The sequence below is a fragment of the Siphateles boraxobius genome, unplaced genomic scaffold (assembly GCF_051911475.1).
Source record: "Siphateles boraxobius isolate OS27281-9 unplaced genomic scaffold, OSU_SipBor_1 3, whole genome shotgun sequence".
Classification (NCBI taxonomy): Eukaryota; Metazoa; Chordata; class Actinopteri; order Cypriniformes; family Leuciscidae; genus Siphateles; species Siphateles boraxobius.
In genome coordinates this window covers 5,604,606-5,623,027 of record NW_027508919.1, presented here as the reverse complement: position 1 = coordinate 5,623,027, position 18,422 = coordinate 5,604,606, and the positions used below count along the sequence as shown (strand labels likewise).

General features: G+C 37.9%; 2 protein-coding genes across 2 annotated transcripts; one reads left to right on the top strand and one right to left on the bottom strand.

Annotated features, from left to right (window-relative positions):
• The first annotated feature begins 5,009 nt into the window (after positions 1 to 5,009).
• Positions 5,010 to 5,851, top strand: atoh1b (atonal bHLH transcription factor 1b). The gene is made up of 2 exons (XM_077248071.1): positions 5,010 to 5,637; positions 5,701 to 5,851. Exons 1-2 carry the CDS (start codon positions 5,156 to 5,158, stop codon positions 5,849 to 5,851), a joined length of 633 nt encoding a protein of 210 aa, XP_077104186.1. The 5' UTR covers positions 5,010 to 5,155.
• A 293-nt stretch (positions 5,852 to 6,144) lies between these two features.
• Positions 6,145 to 18,335, bottom strand: dok3 (docking protein 3). The gene is made up of 5 exons (XM_077248070.1): positions 18,001 to 18,335; positions 15,061 to 15,369; positions 13,437 to 13,527; positions 10,157 to 10,326; positions 6,145 to 8,911 (listed from the first exon to the last, which is right to left on the bottom strand). Exons 1-5 carry the CDS (start codon positions 18,055 to 18,057, stop codon positions 7,682 to 7,684), a joined length of 1,857 nt encoding a protein of 618 aa, XP_077104185.1. The 5' UTR covers positions 18,058 to 18,335; the 3' UTR covers positions 6,145 to 7,681.
• Positions 18,336 to 18,422: the final 87 nt, after the last annotated feature.

Here is an 18,422-nt window from a genome sequence, read left to right as displayed (position 1 = left end):
ATAAAATACAATAATACAATAAAAGCATGGGACATAGACCTATAGGCTATTTTAATGTGCTCTATGTTAACCATACTTTACTGCACATATCTGTGGTTAATATTGACTGTAGGCCTACTGTATCGCTAACTTGCACTCCCAAAGTACATATTGCATTAACTGACTTCAGCTGAACTTTTTTTCTTGTAGAGCTTCTGTAGTCTACAGATGAAATGACTCTCAATTAAATGATTTTCCGGTTTATCACTGTAAAGCTGCTTCGTAAGAAAAGCGCAATATAGCCTAAATAAAGGTGACTTAACTTGACTTAACCCAATGTTGATTTGTGGTAAACACTTTTTATACTTTTCGTCATATGGTCCCATGTGTTTTTTTGTTTTGTTTTTGTGCAGAGTATGTTGTAGGCCCTAGGCGTGTAGTGTAGCCTATATTGTTAGTAGTGAAATTTTTCATGAAAACCTAATAAAAACAGCATTGAGAAAAAAGTTTTGCTGTTAGGTTTTGGGTTAATATGCTAATTATAAATACTATTTTGGTAGCTCATCTGAACAAGAGTGGCCGCTGTTCTTTAACATCGAAGCTCTGATCAATGGAACAATTGTATTGAACAAATGGTTACTGTAATTACTGACGGCATTGATCCATCATAATATAATGTGGATTTTAATGAGCCCTTAGGCTCAACAGAATATTACTTCCCTTCGTAAAATTAATGAGCCGCTAATTTGCGGGTAAACCCCTCAATTAGACTCAGAGTGACAAGACAGTATCTAAAACAGCACGTCCGTACCTCGGGCTGAATTGGAATAATTACATGGGGCTGAGATCAAGGGCTGTGTTGAGATAGGCCGAGCGATTTTCACTGTTTCTCTGTGATATTGTCTATTGTGTGAAAAGTGGAAGCGTTCGATCTCTGCAGGTCTTTAATTAACTAAAGGAAAAACAGGCGATGCACGCGCACCCCGGGTCAGACGCGGATCATTCACCCGCGCTTGACTGAGCTCTGAAGAAAGAATCCATCGTGTCAGGCTCTCCACGACTGCTGGAGTTTATCGACGAATTATTATTATTACTTTTAACATAAAAACGAGCCTAAATGTTCTATTTACAGCCTTTCATGTTTGTCGTGCGCGTGGCGCATATTTTTATCTGTGGCCGGTTGCATAAACTGCTTAGACCTCTCTGACAGTTACTATAGCCTAATCACTTGTTTTGTTTTCTTCAAAACTGGTTCTGACTTTTTAAAGTCAGTTAGCCAACATAAAAATGCATTAGTCTCATTTAAATCGGAAAAGAACGAATAATTACCTCTTGGTCAAACTTCTTAAGACAGTTAGAGGCTCTGGTCTACAATAGACGCTCAAAAAATCGCGTGCCTGAAACGGTAACATAGACCTTATTCAGAGCAGCGCCGTGATATGAAAGCGAGGCTGTGTGTATGTGACCGAGGGATAGATTTACTGTTTTCAATGACATCCGCACAATTTTCCTCAGCCCATGTTATCTAGAATTTTTTGTCGACTTAAATTTCCTGGAAATATATTGTTGCAGTGTTTCGTCAGCAGAACAATCCAATTCAAAAACACATTGAAAAAAACATGTATGATCAATAAGTAATGACAACATATGTTTTTACATTGCTTTAACTCATCAAAATAAGTTAAGCAATTTTCCTCTTTTTTTTATAAGTTATACAAAATCCAACACATTTTTTAAAGTCAGTTTAATGCAAGTTGAAATGACTTAAGCATCCAAGTTGATTTAACTTAAAAATTTAAGGCAGCAACTTTTTTTTCAATACCTCACAGCCTCTCTCTCTCTCTCTCTCTCTCTCTCTCTCTCTCTCTCTCTCTCTCTCTCTCTCTCTATCTCTCCCCTCAAAGATGTTGTGAACAAGTCAAGGTTTATAATGTTGGAGCACTTGACAAAATATATAATGCGCTTATTTAGGCAACTTAATTAAAGATGTAAATATAAAAAATAAAGCATATAAATCAGCAAAATAAACTGACATTTGACAAAGGGTCCGTGGCAATTTGGGTTGTCCTATTAATGACAATCAGGATAAACAATTATTCAAATTCTTATTGAAATAATTAATTTTCAGAATTTATAATCGAAAACGATCATTTTAATTGCATCCATACTTCTGTAGCCTATAGCCTATTCTCTGTTGTTGTTGTTATTTTTTGTTGTTGTTGTTTTTTTGACGCTTTTCTGCCAAAACCTCACAAAACACTGTGCATCAATAACAATAATGACGCCATGGGAGCTCATAAATTGACCTTTGATATGTTCCCAACACCTTCCGCGGTCCTCCACCGTCCGCCACCCCCGTCTCAAGGCCTATACAGCAGATGGGGAGTGTGTGTCTCTGTCTGCTCAGGGCTGCAGGCTGTTGCGCTGGCAGTAGGGTAGCGAGAATTAAATATTCATGTAAAAATGAATGGAGAACCCCTGCGCGGAGAGCGTGCCCATTTATTCAGCTCGCGCAAGCCTCATTAACCCGATGACTGGCTAGCAGGTCACGCTGATTTCCTTACCAACATTTAACATCTACCGCCTGTCTCCAAACACACACACACTACAGAGCGACAGAGAGGAATTTCAGACCTTCTTATTGGAGTTTCAGAAAAATAATTGGCCTATTCAGATAAAACAGAGTAGGCCTATAGTTTATCATGTCTATTCTTCTGTGCCTCTGTTTTGATGTTTTTTTTTCTATGTTCAGCAAATGCAGAAATACAAATGTATTTTTTAAAGTCGTATCCCTTACAAATATTTGACCACAGTTATGGCAAAATATTACTGTTTTTTTTTTTTTTTTTTTTTTTTTGCAGCCACCAAAAAAGGTTATTAAACGTAAACAACAAATTACAGAAATTAAACAAAATGTAGCCTAGCTTATTTTTAAAATTGAACTTTAAAAAAATCGTATGCTAGATTTAGATGCTGCTACTACATAAGGTATCCCAGCAAGCATGGGAATTTTTGCGTTTAAAAGACACAGCCATGAAGTCTAGCTAAAACAAAGCAAAATTTGGACGGCCGGGCAGTGAAAATGTAAAAGACTTCTAACCTTAGCCCAATAATAGAAGCACAGGCTATGCAACATGTCAAAGAAATGAAACCAAACACCTTGTAATCACTGTCGACTTTGCTTACATGATGGAATATCATACATCTCGCAAGTTATTTAGTCAAAAACGACATGTAACCAAATTCAAGGTTATTTTGGCTAGAAATGGGTTAGGCTACTCATAACCAGACTGGTGAAATGACAGCTATTGCTTTCTGGGATAGCCTACAACATTTATATTTCAAAAAACATATACTGTGCACTTTTTGAAAAAGGAAAATACTTAGGCCTAACTATGATTTTAAAGAAGCATCAATATAGAATTTTGACACTATATTTTTTCCATATAGGCTACTTTTTAAAATAACTGTGCGTAAGGCTCGAGGAGAGCTGGCCCCTGTAAATTAAAATGATGATGTTGCAGTGCTCAGTGATTAACACTGTCATGGATGAGGGGGGGAAAGTGTGAAAGTTAAACGATCCCTGGACGCGTCGCAACATATGGGAGACGTTAGTGTCGGCCTCTGACTGTGAGACGGGTGCCAGGGGACAACAGATGACTGGGCTGAAGTTTGCTACTCTATTCAACTCTCACGAAGAGCAGCCTCAGAGGGGCCACTGTCATCATACTCTCTCTCTCTCTCTCTCTCTCTCTCTCTCTCTCTCTCTCTCTCTCTCTCTCTCTCTCTCTTCCTTTGAGCAAAAGAGACTTGGATGTTAAAGAAGTTTTAAAAACAATTAAACAAGAAATAGATCTATAGGAAACATTAGTGACTCCCTAGCCCTGCTGTTCAAAACAGGCATGTCGTTTACACAATGTTGACATAGTAGCCTATTTAGAAAGGCGTCTCTGCTTCTCTGTGCATTTACCAACTTTGATAACTAAATAACAGGCAAATATAATAGCCACAGGCTACCTTTCAACGGAGTTTTTAAATGTTTCAGTAACCACAAGTTATAGCCTTCGACGCTCGCGAACAGAAGTCCCCTTCGCCTGAAGAGGTAACACGCAGTTTCCGTTCAGATGCACGCAGACACAAAATAATCCTGTCATTGTTTATCATAGGCTATATCTGTAATTTTTTGTTTACACCATAAGCACATTTAAAAAGCAAAAAAATTGGCGTTTTGTTTAAAACATCGTTAAGACTTAAGTTAAGTTAACTGCTGGCTTAAGAAAAGGAAGAAAAAGAAAAATCAATAGGCTAATTGCATTAAATTATTTTCTTTAACTCTAAACAACACGGTCGTTTCATGTGTTGTTACAGAGCGTCTCCACCTATGATTTGTCCAAATATTGTTTTGCTTCATTGCTAAATGATTTATGACGAGACTGAAGAGACTTATCAGTTTTCTTGGACTTCGCTGGCGACAGGTGCGACTCACGATCTGCTTTCCACCTGCTCGTTTTATTGCTGGAGATTTTACAGTTTATTTGAGAAGAAATATGACGCTGCAATGCAAGTTTCTTGCTAGATTTTATAGGATACCAATTCCGTTGCTTATCTTGAATAAAGTGGATAAGGATGTTAGATCAAGTCCTCTGAGGTTTGAGATTTCTTCTGACTAGCCTATTTATTTCTAACTTTTTAGATGCATATAGGCTAATGCAACACTCTGTTTTCTTTATTTTTTTATTAAAATAAACCCAAACATATCACAAAATATGTCATGATTGCTGTAGATGTAAATAAAATAAAACATAGTTTTAACATAAATAGTATAGGCCTATGCTATTTAAATACAAAGTAGGCTAAATTATTTAGGTTAAAGCAAATGTTAAAATTACAGTTGATTAAATTCTAATCTGTGTTGTGATCATTCTTCACCCCAGGACATGTGAGGAAGAAAAAAAAAACTCTTTATTCAATGGAAGTTTGAGGAGCATTTTCTATTGGCTGTGAGCACTCAACAGGAGCATTCAGGGGAGGAGGGAGAGAGGTGATGCCGCTATAAGGCCGACAAGGATCCTGTCTGAAGGTAAAGGGCCCACCCAAGGCACCAAGATTGAGTTCAGCATTCTCCATACTTGATTTTTTTATTTTTTTATTTTTTGTAGCCTAAATTATATCAGCCATGACAGCAAAAACCAAACTTTTGCACTGGTCAGATGGAAAATTTCGGGGACGACCGGACGAGTTTTCTCTCTCTGAACATCCGAGGTTGACCCGCAGTGACCCACGGGCCTGGATAACCTCCGCGACCCCCGCGTACTCATCCGGAGGCGACCACTACACTCACACGTCGATGGATGTCGCCATGGACGAGTATATGTCTGGAGACAACAGTCCTTTGACATCGGAATCTGATCTGGGAGGATCTAACGCACATGGGGGTTCCAAGCAAAATCCGCCAGGACCTCAAAGACACAGACGTGTGGCCGCTAACGCGAGAGAAAGGCGGAGGATGCACGGACTGAACCGAGCGTTTGACAAACTGAGGAGCGTCATTCCGTCCTTGGAGAACGATAAAAAACTCTCGAAGTATGACACCCTTCAGATGGCGCAGATTTACATCACAGAACTGTCCGATTTGTTGGACGGTGTTGTGCAGTCGGAGTGCAGAGATATGAGGGATGGATGCAGCGCATCTGGAAACCATGGTAACCTTGGTCAGAGGAGTTCAGCGCAGGCTTTGAGGACCAGCATCCCTTACGCAATGGACGCACCTTCTAATTTTGTTCCGGAGAAAAATGATGTCACGTTAAATGCGAGTGATGGTGAATCGTCCCATTTCAGCGACATCGAAGAAGGACAGACTGGAGGACGCTGATGTCTTTGCTGGATTGACTTTGAGACTGTGGCACTCTGAATACTCATAATTTATTTGTCTGTGTTTTAGTAGACACTGAAGGAACCAAATAGATAGGCCCTATTGATAATGGTTAGTTCTTCTAGACAATGCTTCATTAGGCTACTTGATTGACAAAATTTCTGAAAACTCACAAAAAAGGGAAGGGGGGAAATATACAAGCCCTTTAATTGCACTTTAAGACAGACTTGCCTAAATTTGGATTGTTCCATTCCATGTGTACAAAACCTTCATCAGTAATGACAAAAATGCTATTTATGTCTCTGTGATTTTTTTATTACCTCAAAAGTTTAATAAAGATGTTCTTTTCATATATTTATCGGAATTGCTTCGATTTATACATTGGTTACAGCAATGAGCAATCTGAATGGCTGAACAATTTAATAAAATAAAATCTTTTATTTTTATTTTTTTTTTATTTCAAAGTTTCATCCGATATCATATTCCATTGATTAACCAGCACTAAGTAGTTTTTGAAACAGTTTAACAAAAATTCAGATTCAGAAAAAAATGCAGATACTTTCTTTAGGTTACATAGTTTCTCTAGTTGGCGACAAAGTAGCCTAAGTGTCTTTTAGTGTGTTGTCTGAGTCGTTTAAAGCATTCACTCAACAGATTTGTTCACGACTGAAACAAGTAACAGTTTAAAAAGTTACACGCGTTCCCAATGTTAACAAATCAGGTATGGAAGTATTATTTTTTTTGTTGTACCTTAAAATTATCAAGACCCTAACGACTTTCAGTACCACGACATCTCAATTGAGTTAGCATTATTGCATCACATGATGAGTCTCTGTTGAGTCGGTCAGCACAGTATCCCCTTTTCACGAGCGACATGCTTAGTTCAATCAGTTCGTTCACGAATGAGTTTGATCAAATAACTTTTTTGGTTTAATCAATGCCGCAATGGGGCGTGTTCGTAGTAGTCCAATCAATGTAGGCCTAATGCTTAATCAAGGTCAGGGTTTAAAAATATGTGTAGCGCTTCAAATGGGATTTCACAGAATAAAAAAGATAACTTAAAGGAACTTTTCCAAACCTGTTAATGGAGGCACACCAACACGTACATATTTTCAAACTCTTCCTAATCAAACACATCTTCAACTATCAGCTCCTTAGTAGAGACTCCAATAGCAGAAATATTGGTCAGATAATAAGGGAGACTTCCAAAATGTGTACTGTTGGTGGGCCTCCATGAACAGGGTTTGGAAACGCTGCATTAAAGTGATAGTTTGTTCAAAAATAAATATTATCATCATTCACTCGCCCTCAATTTGTTCCAAACCTGTATGAGTTTCCTTCTTCTGTTGAACTCAAAAGAAGATACTTTGAAGAATGTTGGCAATGTTAGGAAAAACATACCAAGTCAACCGTCAACTGTCTGGTTATCAACATTCTTCAAAATACTTCTTTCAACAGAAGAAAGAAACTCATACAGGTTCGGAACAACTTGAGGACGAGTAAATTATGACAATTTTCAGTTTTGGGTGAACTATCCCTTTAAAAGACACAGAGGCGACAACCGCACTCAACTATTTCATGCCAGCGACCAATTGGTTTAGACAATTTTTGATTGGTTAGTAATACACATTTTTACAAAGACCTTTCTAATAAAATCATTTACATTTTATTATTCATATCATACAGTTTTCTCTAGATTTAATCATTAGCCTATCTCACATATTCTGTACATTATTATTGAAAAAGTATGTGGTAACTTACCGCACAGTAGGCTATAACGCATATCACTTAGGCTACATTAATCAGGCTAGCAGTGACAGCATAGACACCTTAATCAGTCATCTCCTCATCTATATTGTCTATCTTATCGCAACTTCCCCCATGTGACCTGGAAGGAAATGAAGGTGGCATTTTGGACAGCTCTCTAAAAAGAATGCTAGAAAGGGTCTGTTTGAAGTCGACAGAGATTTCGCTTGAAGTGATCACGGGAGTTTGTTGGTCAGCGTTTGGCTGCTCTTGACCATCATTGTCCTCATTCTGTCTGTTCTTGAGCTTGGAGGCAAAATTCACTTTGCTATACAGATCCTCAAAATTGGGTGGATCCTGCTCGGCAGTAGTCTTAGTAGCCCAGTTAGTGTAGGGAGGAGACTCATCATCGCTGCTCTCAGAAGATTTCCATTCCTTCTCTTTCTCCACAATTACATCTGTATCCGGATTCATGTGAATTCCAAAGTGTTGTGGTGGACTGGGAGGTGTTGCAACTCTTGGGAGATTCATTTTTGCTCTTGGTTTTGGTTGTGGAAATATTATTGAGTACAAAACATCATCTGGGCTACTCTCAGGGCTTTTGACAAAAGAAGGTGGATCTGGTAAGGAGATGTTTTTGCGTGAATGTGCAGGAGATGGTCTTTCTTGATTCAAGTTAGCCGGAGGATGCTTTTTAACATTAGGCCTGCACCGTGGTTTGATTTTAGGCAGGGGTGGTGGCAGCGGAGGGGCCTGTTGAGGAGGGTTGGGTGATGCCGGTAGCTCTTGAACATTTTGGTGTGTGAAAGCTCCTTCCATGACCCTGTGTTTTGGCTGCCCATATTTCTGTAATGCAGATGGGCAAGGTCGTTCCTGATTCTTGTTGACTGGAAAATACATATTGACATTAGTTTTGGGTTTTGGTGAATGTGGTGGAGCTGGAATGGCTTGTGGAAGGGGTTTGGATGGAGGCAGCAGCTCTTGGAGACTCTGGTGTGCGAGAACCTCCCCAATGGCTTTGTGTATCTGCTGTCCATATCTGCATTTTAATGCTGGGCACGCTCGGTCTTGGTTCATGCTGACTGGAGGAAGCATTTTCACCTGAGACCTGTCCTGTGGTTTGCTTTTAGGCAAGGGGGGCTGGGGTGCAAATTCTTGCGGAAGAGCAGTAGCTTCTGCCAGCAGTTCTTGGACACTCTGGTGCATGATGGCCTCCTCAATGGCCCTGTGTATTTGTGACCCCTGTTTTGACAAGAAAATGAACTGACCCTCCCCTGTGTGACACCGACGACCAGCCTCAATCATAATTCCCCCCTGAAAAGACATAAATAGTTAAAATTCAAAAACTTGTATTCACTTATATTCAAAAAACTGAAACAAGAAAATAATTAAATATTTTCATTCATTAAAGATCCTCCTTACAAAAAAAATACCATTATTCAATATAATTTTTTATATAAATTTTTTATATAATTTTTCATTATTCATAAAATTTTACTATACAAAAAAATTACTATAATAAAAATTAGAATATTGTGCAAAAGTTATAATTTTGATGATTATGGCTTACAGCTTATGAAAACCCCAAATTCAAAATCCCAGAAAATTAGAATATTACATGAAATAAATAAAAAAAGGATTTTAAATGCAGAAATGTCGGCCTTCTGAAAAGTATAATAATGCATATGTATATAGTTATATTTACTAAATATATTAGTTTCACCTTTTAATTTGAAAGAATGAAATACATGAACTGTTGAATATACAGTATAGATAGAAAACAGAAAAATTAGAATATTCTAATTTTTCGAGTTTCACCTGTATATTACTATATACTTGATATATATATATATCAAAAGTGACAGTATTTGCATTTATAATGTTACAAAAAAAAGCCAATACATTTTGTTTCTATTCATCAAAGAATCCAGAAGAACATTCCACAAAAATTGTAAGGAGCACAATTGTTTTCAACATTGATAAAATAAATGTTTCTTGAGCACTAAGTTACCATGTTAGAATGATTTCTGAAGGATCATTTGACACTGAAGACTGGAGTAATGATGCTGAAAATTCAGCTTTGACATCACAGAAATAAATATTTAAATATGTTAAAATTGATTTTTTTTATTGTAACAGTATTTCACAATAGTACCGTTTACTGTATATTTGATCAACTAAATGCAACCTTTGTGAGCATAGGGAGCCATTTACACGACACCATTTTTATTTAAAAATGGAAAGATTTGTATGCGTTTAGGCTGTTCATTTACACGACAACTGCGTTTTGAAAGACTGAAAACTGGTTTCGAAAGTGTAAGTTTTTGAAAACTATACCATTATCGTCTCCATGTAAACAACAAAAATGCAAATTTGAAAACGGTTTGCGCATTACGTGTTTAGTGTTTAGGCACATAGTGTTTCTTTACAAAGTGAAAATGCCAATATATATATATATATGTATGTACATACATATATATATATATATATATATATATATATAATTTATATAAGCAAAAATGTTGAGTCAGAGGGTTCTCTTTATTCCTCATGAAGCACCTTGACTTGGCCAAATCTCCGAAGGAGCCTGTAGGGCCAGCGGTAGATGGACTGTCCGGTCTTGAGGTCCAGCAGGCAAATAGCATCTTTCTCAGAAGACAGCAGGTATGACCCAGATATCTTGCACCTCTGAGACACATCTGTGCTCTGCACGGTCACCTGGAACTGGCCTGTGGGGCGGAATTCATAAAAACATCAAACTAAAGTCTCTCTGGACAAACCCTGTGATGTCAGGCCTCTGGAATGAAAGACAAAATAAAATATATTTTACAGGGGTGGCCAAGACTTATAAAGTAGTGACATTGATTACATGAATAATTGGTCTAAAAACAATCTTAAATCTTGATCAATAGGAAAGAAATGTCTTTTTTTTATAAACAGGCTGCATATACCTAAGTTTACCATACCTTTTTCACATTTCTTCAATCATTAGTAAGCTAATATATTCACTCACTCACTCACTCACACACACACACACACACACACACACACACACACACACACACACACACACACACACACACACACACACACACACACACACACACACACACACACAGTGTATATTTATATATATATATATATATATAGGCTATGTATGTATGTGTGTATATATATATATATATATATATATATAAATGTACACTCACCAAACGGATTATTAGGAACACCTGTTCAATTTCTCATTAATGCAACTATCTTATCAACCAATCACATGGCAGTTGCTTCAATGCATTTAGGGGTGTGGTCCTGGTCAAGACAATCTCCTGAACTCCAAACTGAATGTCAGAATGGGAAAGAAAGGCGCTTAAGCAATTTTGAGCGTGGCATGGTTGTTGGTGCCAGACGGGCCGGTCTGAGTATTTCACAATCTGCTCAGTTACTGGGATTTTCACGCACAACCATTTCTAGGGTTTACAAAGAATGGTGTGAAAAGGGAAAAACATCCAGTATGCGGCATTACTGTGGGCGAAAATGCCTTGTTGATGCTAGAGGTCAGAGGAGAATGGGCCGACTGATTCAAGCTGATAGAAGAGCAACTTTGACTGAAATAACCACTCGTAACCACACCGAAGCCACAACATGCACAACCTTGAGGCGGATGGGTTACAGCAGCAGAAGACCCCACCGGGAACCACTCATCTCCACTACAAATAGGAAAAAGAGGCTACAATTTGCAAGAGCTCACCAAAATTGGACAGTTGAAGACTGGAAAAATGTTGCCTGGTCTGATGAGTCTCGATTTCTGTTGAGACATTCAGATGGTAGAGTCAGAATTTGGCGTAAACAGAATGAGAACATGGATCCATCATGCCTTGTTACCACTGTGCAGGCTGGTGGTGCTGGTGTAATGGTGTGGGGGATGCTTTCTTGGCACACTTCAGGCCCCTTAGTGCCAAATGGGCATCGTTTAAATGCCACGGCCTACCTGAGCATTGTTTCTGACCATGTCCATCCCTTTATGGCCACCATGTACCCCCCCTCTGATGGCTACTTCCAGCAGGATAATGCACCATGTCACAAAGCTCGAATCATTTCAAATTGGTTTCTTGAACATGACAATGAGTTCACTGTACTAAAATGGCCCCCACAGTCACCAGATCTCAACCCAATAGAGCATCTTTGGGATGTGGTGGAACGGGAGCTTCGTGCCCTGGATGTGCAGCCCACAAATCTCCATCAACTGCAAGTAGCTATCCTATCAATATGGGCCAACATTTCTAAAGAATGCTTTCAGCACTTGTTGAATCAATGCCACGTAGAATTAAGGCAGTTCTGAAGGCGAAAGGATGTCAAACACAGTATTAGTATGGAGTTCCTAATAATCGTTTAGGTGAGTGTATATAATATCAGTCTTTATAAGAAAGATATTTAAAGTGTACCTGAAGTATACTTGCAATAGTTCCAGTTTAGCACAATCAAATATACTTAAAGTCCCCCAGCAGTCAATAATTGTATCCATTAAAACTCATCTTTGATCACCAAAATTACATATTTGAACACTTTTTTTTCATGCATGGCTTAAAATAGCTTGAATGCAACTCACACCTTTGCCTCATTTAGTATACGAGGTTCTATGAATATGCAAATTCAGCACTATTTCTGGATAACTAAAGTACATTTAGTACTAAATTCGTTTTTTTCCAATTTAGCACACTTTAAGTTTACCAATTTAGTAGGCTAAAAGTACAATGCAGGGTGTTCATATTAAGTGCATACTGAAAATATGTAAATGTATTTGTAGTATACTTAGCATCAATTATTTTTCTCTAGGGTATACTGAGGGTCCTTAGTTTTTGACACCTTTTATGCACACATAGATCTATAGCCGTTGGATATATAGCTATGTAGCAGTTGGAGATATAGCAGTACATCTGTGTGGCTCAAAAACAGATTTCAGATAACCGTTACTTTGTTTCAAAGCATTTGCGTTATCAGTGTTGCGAGTCATCTTGAGACTGACCACCAGTTTCTCTGAGACTACACTTCTTATCATTTATATTTAACTATTATTTGACGCATCTCTGGGTGAGCATTTTAATACTAAGAAAATGGAGGAAACGAATGCGCTGCATAATGTGTATTTATGAGAAAGAGACAGGTAGATCCCAAAATGTTTTAAATAAATAAAATGTACAAGTTAATAAAACAAGACCTGTAACTTCTGAACAGAAAAAGAAACATGTCAAGATGCTGAAACGAACAGCAAGATATGATGCAACACCAAAGACGGCCATCTGCTTCACGAGTACACAAAACCAACAATAAAATAAAATACAATATAAGACAGATAAAAAGACAAGAACTTAGACTGAACACTTTGAGACTCAATGTTCAAAGATAAGGAGATAAAAAAATATATATATTTTGACACCTTTTTATAACTTTTTCATTTTACCGCAATAATGTCTTTGAACTGTCTGCATTTTGTGGATTTTTCTGAGCAAAAAAATATTGATCTATGCCATTATTTGTGAATAATTTTATTAATTAATCATCATATCATGTAATGTAATTCAATTAATTTTTTTCAAATGCTTGACAACCCTAATGATTGTCTCTGTTTATCAAATAGTATGTGTGAGTGATTATTTCTGTGCTATGTTCTTATTTTATTTAGACCTACAAAACAGAAGTACGTCTGCATCATTAAAAGACATCCTCTTGCTTAACTGCAACAAACAGTTGGTTACACCTAGTTTAACAGTAGCTAATCGTTATCGTGGTTCTGGATCAGGCTTCGCTTAAAGCGAAGTGTATTTTCAGACCCCAGTCTCACCTGCTCCCCAGGTGGAGTACAGTTGATTATCAGCCAGTGGCATGTATTTATCTTTCTGGACTTTCCTGGCATCTTCAGTTCCTTGGGTCTTCTAAAAAAAAATAAGGCAGTTGATAGCAATGTACATTAGTAATTCCTCTTTTTATGCTATCAGTCTTTGAAAAGAACTATCTTGTGCAATCATAAACTCAAAGGTGTGGTTATCAACACTTCCTCTGTGACAGCCAGGCGAGCTGTTGTGTGAAGCTGTACCTTAAAAACTGTTTGCCATAATAGATGTGTTGACTTTAGTAGTTGGAAAATGTACTTCCATTCAATGATGACTTGGTTTATGAGAGCTTACAATAAAGATGCAACTAAAATTATTCAATTAACTGATTGATTTACCAACACTTCATCTCTTATTTTCTGCCAAAAAGTTGGTTAATGACTAGCTTTGATATCAAAATGTTAGCCTTTGATCAAAATGTTGTGTTAACTAGTTTAGTGTATCAGACAAACTTGTTGTTCCTCCGTGTGGCCGACTCGGTCGATTCTTTTAAAAGGCATCTTAAGACACTGTTATTTAGACAAGCATTTAGTTAACTGGGTTTTATTTTGGGCTCTTTAAATGTTGTAATTTTTACTGATTGTATACTGTTTTATTTTGTGGTTGCACTTTGTAAAGCACTTTGTGATTTTATCTGTGAAAAGTGCTCTATAAATAAACTTTACTTACTTACTACTTACTTACTTGTTGCCTGGTTTTAGGTGTCAGACAAAACTTGAACTGGTTTTGGATACATGAATGGATAAAAAAGGATAGCTTCTGACAGGAGACAGGATCCAATAATATGTTCCTAGATCAAAATCCTTGTTCGTAGTTGCTTGAACAATTTATCAATAATATATTTTAATAATTCCCCTTTGATTTTAGCAGTGGCTCATAACTAAAAAAAAAAAAAAAAAAAGGCAACATTTCACACTCAACTTTTTAACTTAATGCAACTAATTCACTCCAATTAAACTCAAATACTTTTATTTATCTAATGAGCTACAGGTAGTCTTTTGAACTTAAAACTTATTTTCAAGGCAACAAAAAAACTAGTTGAGCCTTAAAAAATCTTGTCAAGGCAACTAAAAACAACTAGTTGAGCCAACTTGGGGGAAAAATAAGCCAACCTATCACACTCAACTTTTTAGGTTAACTCAAATAATTAGCTCCGGTTGAGCCAACTTATAAACTTTTACTCATCTAATTAGTAAAGTAACCTTCTGAACTTAAAAATTCTTGTCAAGGCAACTATAGAATGTTTTGCATTTAGCAATGCAAGCAGAGCTCCAATCCTTATTTTTCATATCCATGATTTTCAAAGATAACTTCATGACATGAAAATTGATTGCCTCTTAAAGCCAGAGTAAGACCCAGGGAAATATATTGCATACAAAAGTTGCATTGAGAAGTTTTCGTAGCTTAAACACTCCATATTGGTGCTAGCAATGACAAGGTCATGGGTTAGATTCCAATAGAATGCATGACCAAATGAAGTTAAAACTGAAGTGTCAAAGTTATGGTTAAGGATAGGGTTTGTTTGACAGGAATGTTTGACCCAAGAACACATTGTACTTTGCAAAATCCTCATACCTGAAATGCTATCTGGCACAGAACAGAGATCCAGTCCTCTCGAGTGGGAGCAGCGATGGTGTAGGTGCATGAGGTGGTGTTTAAAAAGAAGGCAGAGCAATCCTTGGGACAGCTCTCTCCTGGGGCCGGGGTGATGCTCAGACAGTCAGTCAGGCGAATCACCCGTTTGTCTGCCTTCCTGAGCCCCGCAGGCCTTGCAACGACAAGCCCCTTCAGACCCCCTCCATCACGCATGTCGTACAGCTCCATGCGACCAATCCCTGCAGGGCTGGGCTCAAACAGAATCAGCCAGGATTTCCGCCATATCTTCTGCAGGAACAAGGGGAATGTTTTAATGGAATCAAAGACAAGAGTAAGGAAAATGAATTATTTTGTGGCATAACTCGGAAGGGTTTATCAGACTGTCTGGTTCAGTACTCATCCACTGGGAACAGTTAGTATCTGGGAGAGCATGCCAGAGGCGGCAGCAGAAGTTATGAAAAGTTCCTTCGGTTTATCTCCTATGAATGATTCATAGCCGTTAAACGCTACCATGGAGATGGAAGTACCTCAGGTGGTAACCAGCTGCCGTTTCCCTTCTATATTAATAATGTACAGTTGAAGATTTCTGACCACCTATAATTCCCAAGGCTAGTTGTAAATAATTAAAGGGAGGCTTTAATGCTGTTATAACTGTGATTAGCAATGACTTTCCTATCTTTTCCTTTCCATTACTTCCTACCTAATACATCATAATTACTTTACAGGAGTAGTTCACCTGCAAACAATAATTCAGTCATCATTTACTCACCCTCATGTTGTTCCAAACCTGTATGACTTTTTCTTCTCCAGAACACAAAAGATGATATTTTGAAGAACATTGGTAACCAAACAACATTGGAGTCCATTCACTTGCATTGTATGGACAAAAAACAAATACTCCGCAGAAGAAAGAAAGCTATGCCGGTTTGGAATGAAATGAGGACAAGAGTAAATGATTAAAGAATGATTTTCATCATTTGGTGGATTTTAATCTCCCTTCAAATCTGCATTTGCCTGAGATTTTTTAATCAAAGTGATCACATTTTATCAGTAGGGGAGAGCCGGGACGATTGAAACGCGGGACGGATGAAACATTGAGATTTCCTTGAAAACCACTCACGTTATGTACGTCAAATTTCGTCGGTACGTACAGCACGCAATGCCTATAAGACCTGCGGGAACATTTCGGCTGTTTCTCAATATGCGTTCTTGTCTGTACTTGTGTTCTTGTGGACTTGTGAAATGTCATCAGTCGCTGCCCAAGTACTGTCTCAATACACAAGTTTGCATTTTGGCAAGAACGGTTAAAAACCCCGGAAGTGTTCTTGACACGCCCATTTTACCGAGGATGCATCGGTTGGTAACTTGTGTGAACTTGATGGCAGAAATATCCCAGCATTCATTTCGGCATTCAAGGAAGAAGCGGGGAGCAGAAAGGCAGAACAACAGTAAGTCGTTTTTCTACAATTTCGTATGCTATTTGATCACTAAATTCACTTCTGAGAACATTTGATGCGAGAAATCTACTGTGTAGATTAGATTTCAAATATTGCCATTTTTACGAAAATTTATGGCGAATCGAAAATATGCTCAAACATTTTCGGTAGGTTGTGAAGAATCTCCATAAGCGCACGCGGGTGTAGATAGCGAGCCAACCGGCCAGTCATGCTAAAAACCTGGCTGTTATCATCAATAATTCTTGTTATGTTTGGGTACTGATGACGGCGCTGTGTGGGGGTATAGCGCAATACCAGCAAGAACACATCGCCTCAAACTGTCAGCAGCGTTCTGTGTGCTCGTCACCTTGTAAGTTCATTCTTCCAAGAACAACTAGCAAGAGCGTTCTCCCCAAGAACACAAGTCCGTTCTTTGCATTCTTGGTTTTGAGAAACGGCCTTCTTCTTTACGTCTTGCCGTTTTAAAGTTAGAGCCGGAAACCTGTTTTTGAGTGTGGTTAGTGAAATCTTTCGTGCGGTACTTTTTTTTGACTGACAAGTTGTATTTATTGTTTCATGTGCCATTTTAATAATAATACAGCAGGTGTATTAGTACTGCATCACACCCTTAAGTGTATAATATCAGAGTTTTTTAGTTTACGGACAAAACAGGTTTAAATGGCTGGAGGCGCTGTCGGGACGGTTGAAACAGCGACTCGTGCGCTAAACCTGGTCATAGGAAAACACTCAATATGACTAAATCACTCAATATGACTCAAGGAATAAATGTAAGAATTAATTGTAAACGGATTTGTCTGTCTTCTTCAAAATACCCTATTAGAAGTATTATGCAAAATGCGCAAAGGCTTATCGCCGATTGTTTATTGGGCGACAGAACAAAAATGTTAATATGAACCTTAAAATTAAAATAAATGATGTTTTTTAACAATATGTACATAAGTTACTTGTCAGGTATTGGTCATAAAAACAAGAATTAGATGAATAGTTACCGTTTAAACTGTTATGTTTCATCTGTCCCACCCCTGTGTTTCAATCGTCCCGCTCTGGAGGGACGATTGAAACAAAGCCCGACTCCCATTCAAAGTAAATTTTTACTTAAATCATTCTATGTTTCTACCGAATAACACATGATACTAAGAGAACACATATGTGAGTTGCTGATCACACACACACAAAAAAAATCTATCTGTAACCTTATCTTAGAAAACGACGTTTATCTGAAAAGTGTTTCAACCGTCCCGGCTCATGTGTTCCCATGCAAGTTTAACCCATGACCTCAGCCTGGCTAACTTCACACACAAGCAATAAACTATAAAATATACTATTAATATAAATAATATAATTAATCATATATAATAGTACTAATAATACTATAATTCAAATAATGAATCAATAAAATGAAAGCCACACAATTTCCACCTTATTTAAGTGTTGAATTATCATTTTCTATGAACAACATTACCTTTCCAAACTTGACCCCCTGCAAAAAGAGCGGTCCCTCTTTAGAGATTACATCCATTGTGCTAGTTTGCCTCTAAGTGATCCTGTCCAGTTCCTGTATTTTCTACAGAAAGTGACAAAACAGAGAGAGTGACAGAGAGAGAGAGAGAGAGAGAGAGAGAGAGAGAGAGAGAGAGAGAGAGAGAGAGAGAGAGAGAAAGAGAAAGAGTGAGAGAGAGAAAGAGAGACAGAGAAAGAGAGAAAAAGAGAGAGAGAGAGAGAGAGAGAGAGAGAGAGAGAGAGAGAGTTTTTGATGCTAAATTTGATAGTAATCAAGCTTCTGTGAGGGTAGGGGCCACGTCATTCGCCACCAAGAGGCCTAAAAATGGTCCACACTGGTTTCCTACAAATGCTGAGCCTTTACATTGACGTGCTTCTTTATTA

Bases quoted from the DNA above. Each gene is read 5' to 3' on its own strand.
- atoh1b (XM_077248071.1), top strand. From the start codon at position 5,156: ATGACAGCAAAAACCAAACTTTTGCACTGGTCAGATGGAAAATTTCGG. The intron at 5,638-5,700 runs GTGCAGAGATAT...TGGTCAGAGGAG, and splicing joins GACGGTGTTGTGCAGTCGGA to TTCAGCGCAGGCTTTGAGGA.
- dok3 (XM_077248070.1), bottom strand. From the start codon at position 18,057: ATGGATGTAATCTCTAAAGAGGGACCGCTCTTTTTGCAGGGGGTCAAG. The intron at 10,327-13,436 runs GTGAGACTGGGG...TCCGCCCCACAG, and splicing joins GTACTCCACCTGGGGAGCAG to GCCAGTTCCAGGTGACCGTG. The intron at 8,912-10,156 runs GTGCTTCATGAG...ATGTCTTTTCAG, and splicing joins GGAGATTTGGCCAAGTCAAG to GGGGGAATTATGATTGAGGC.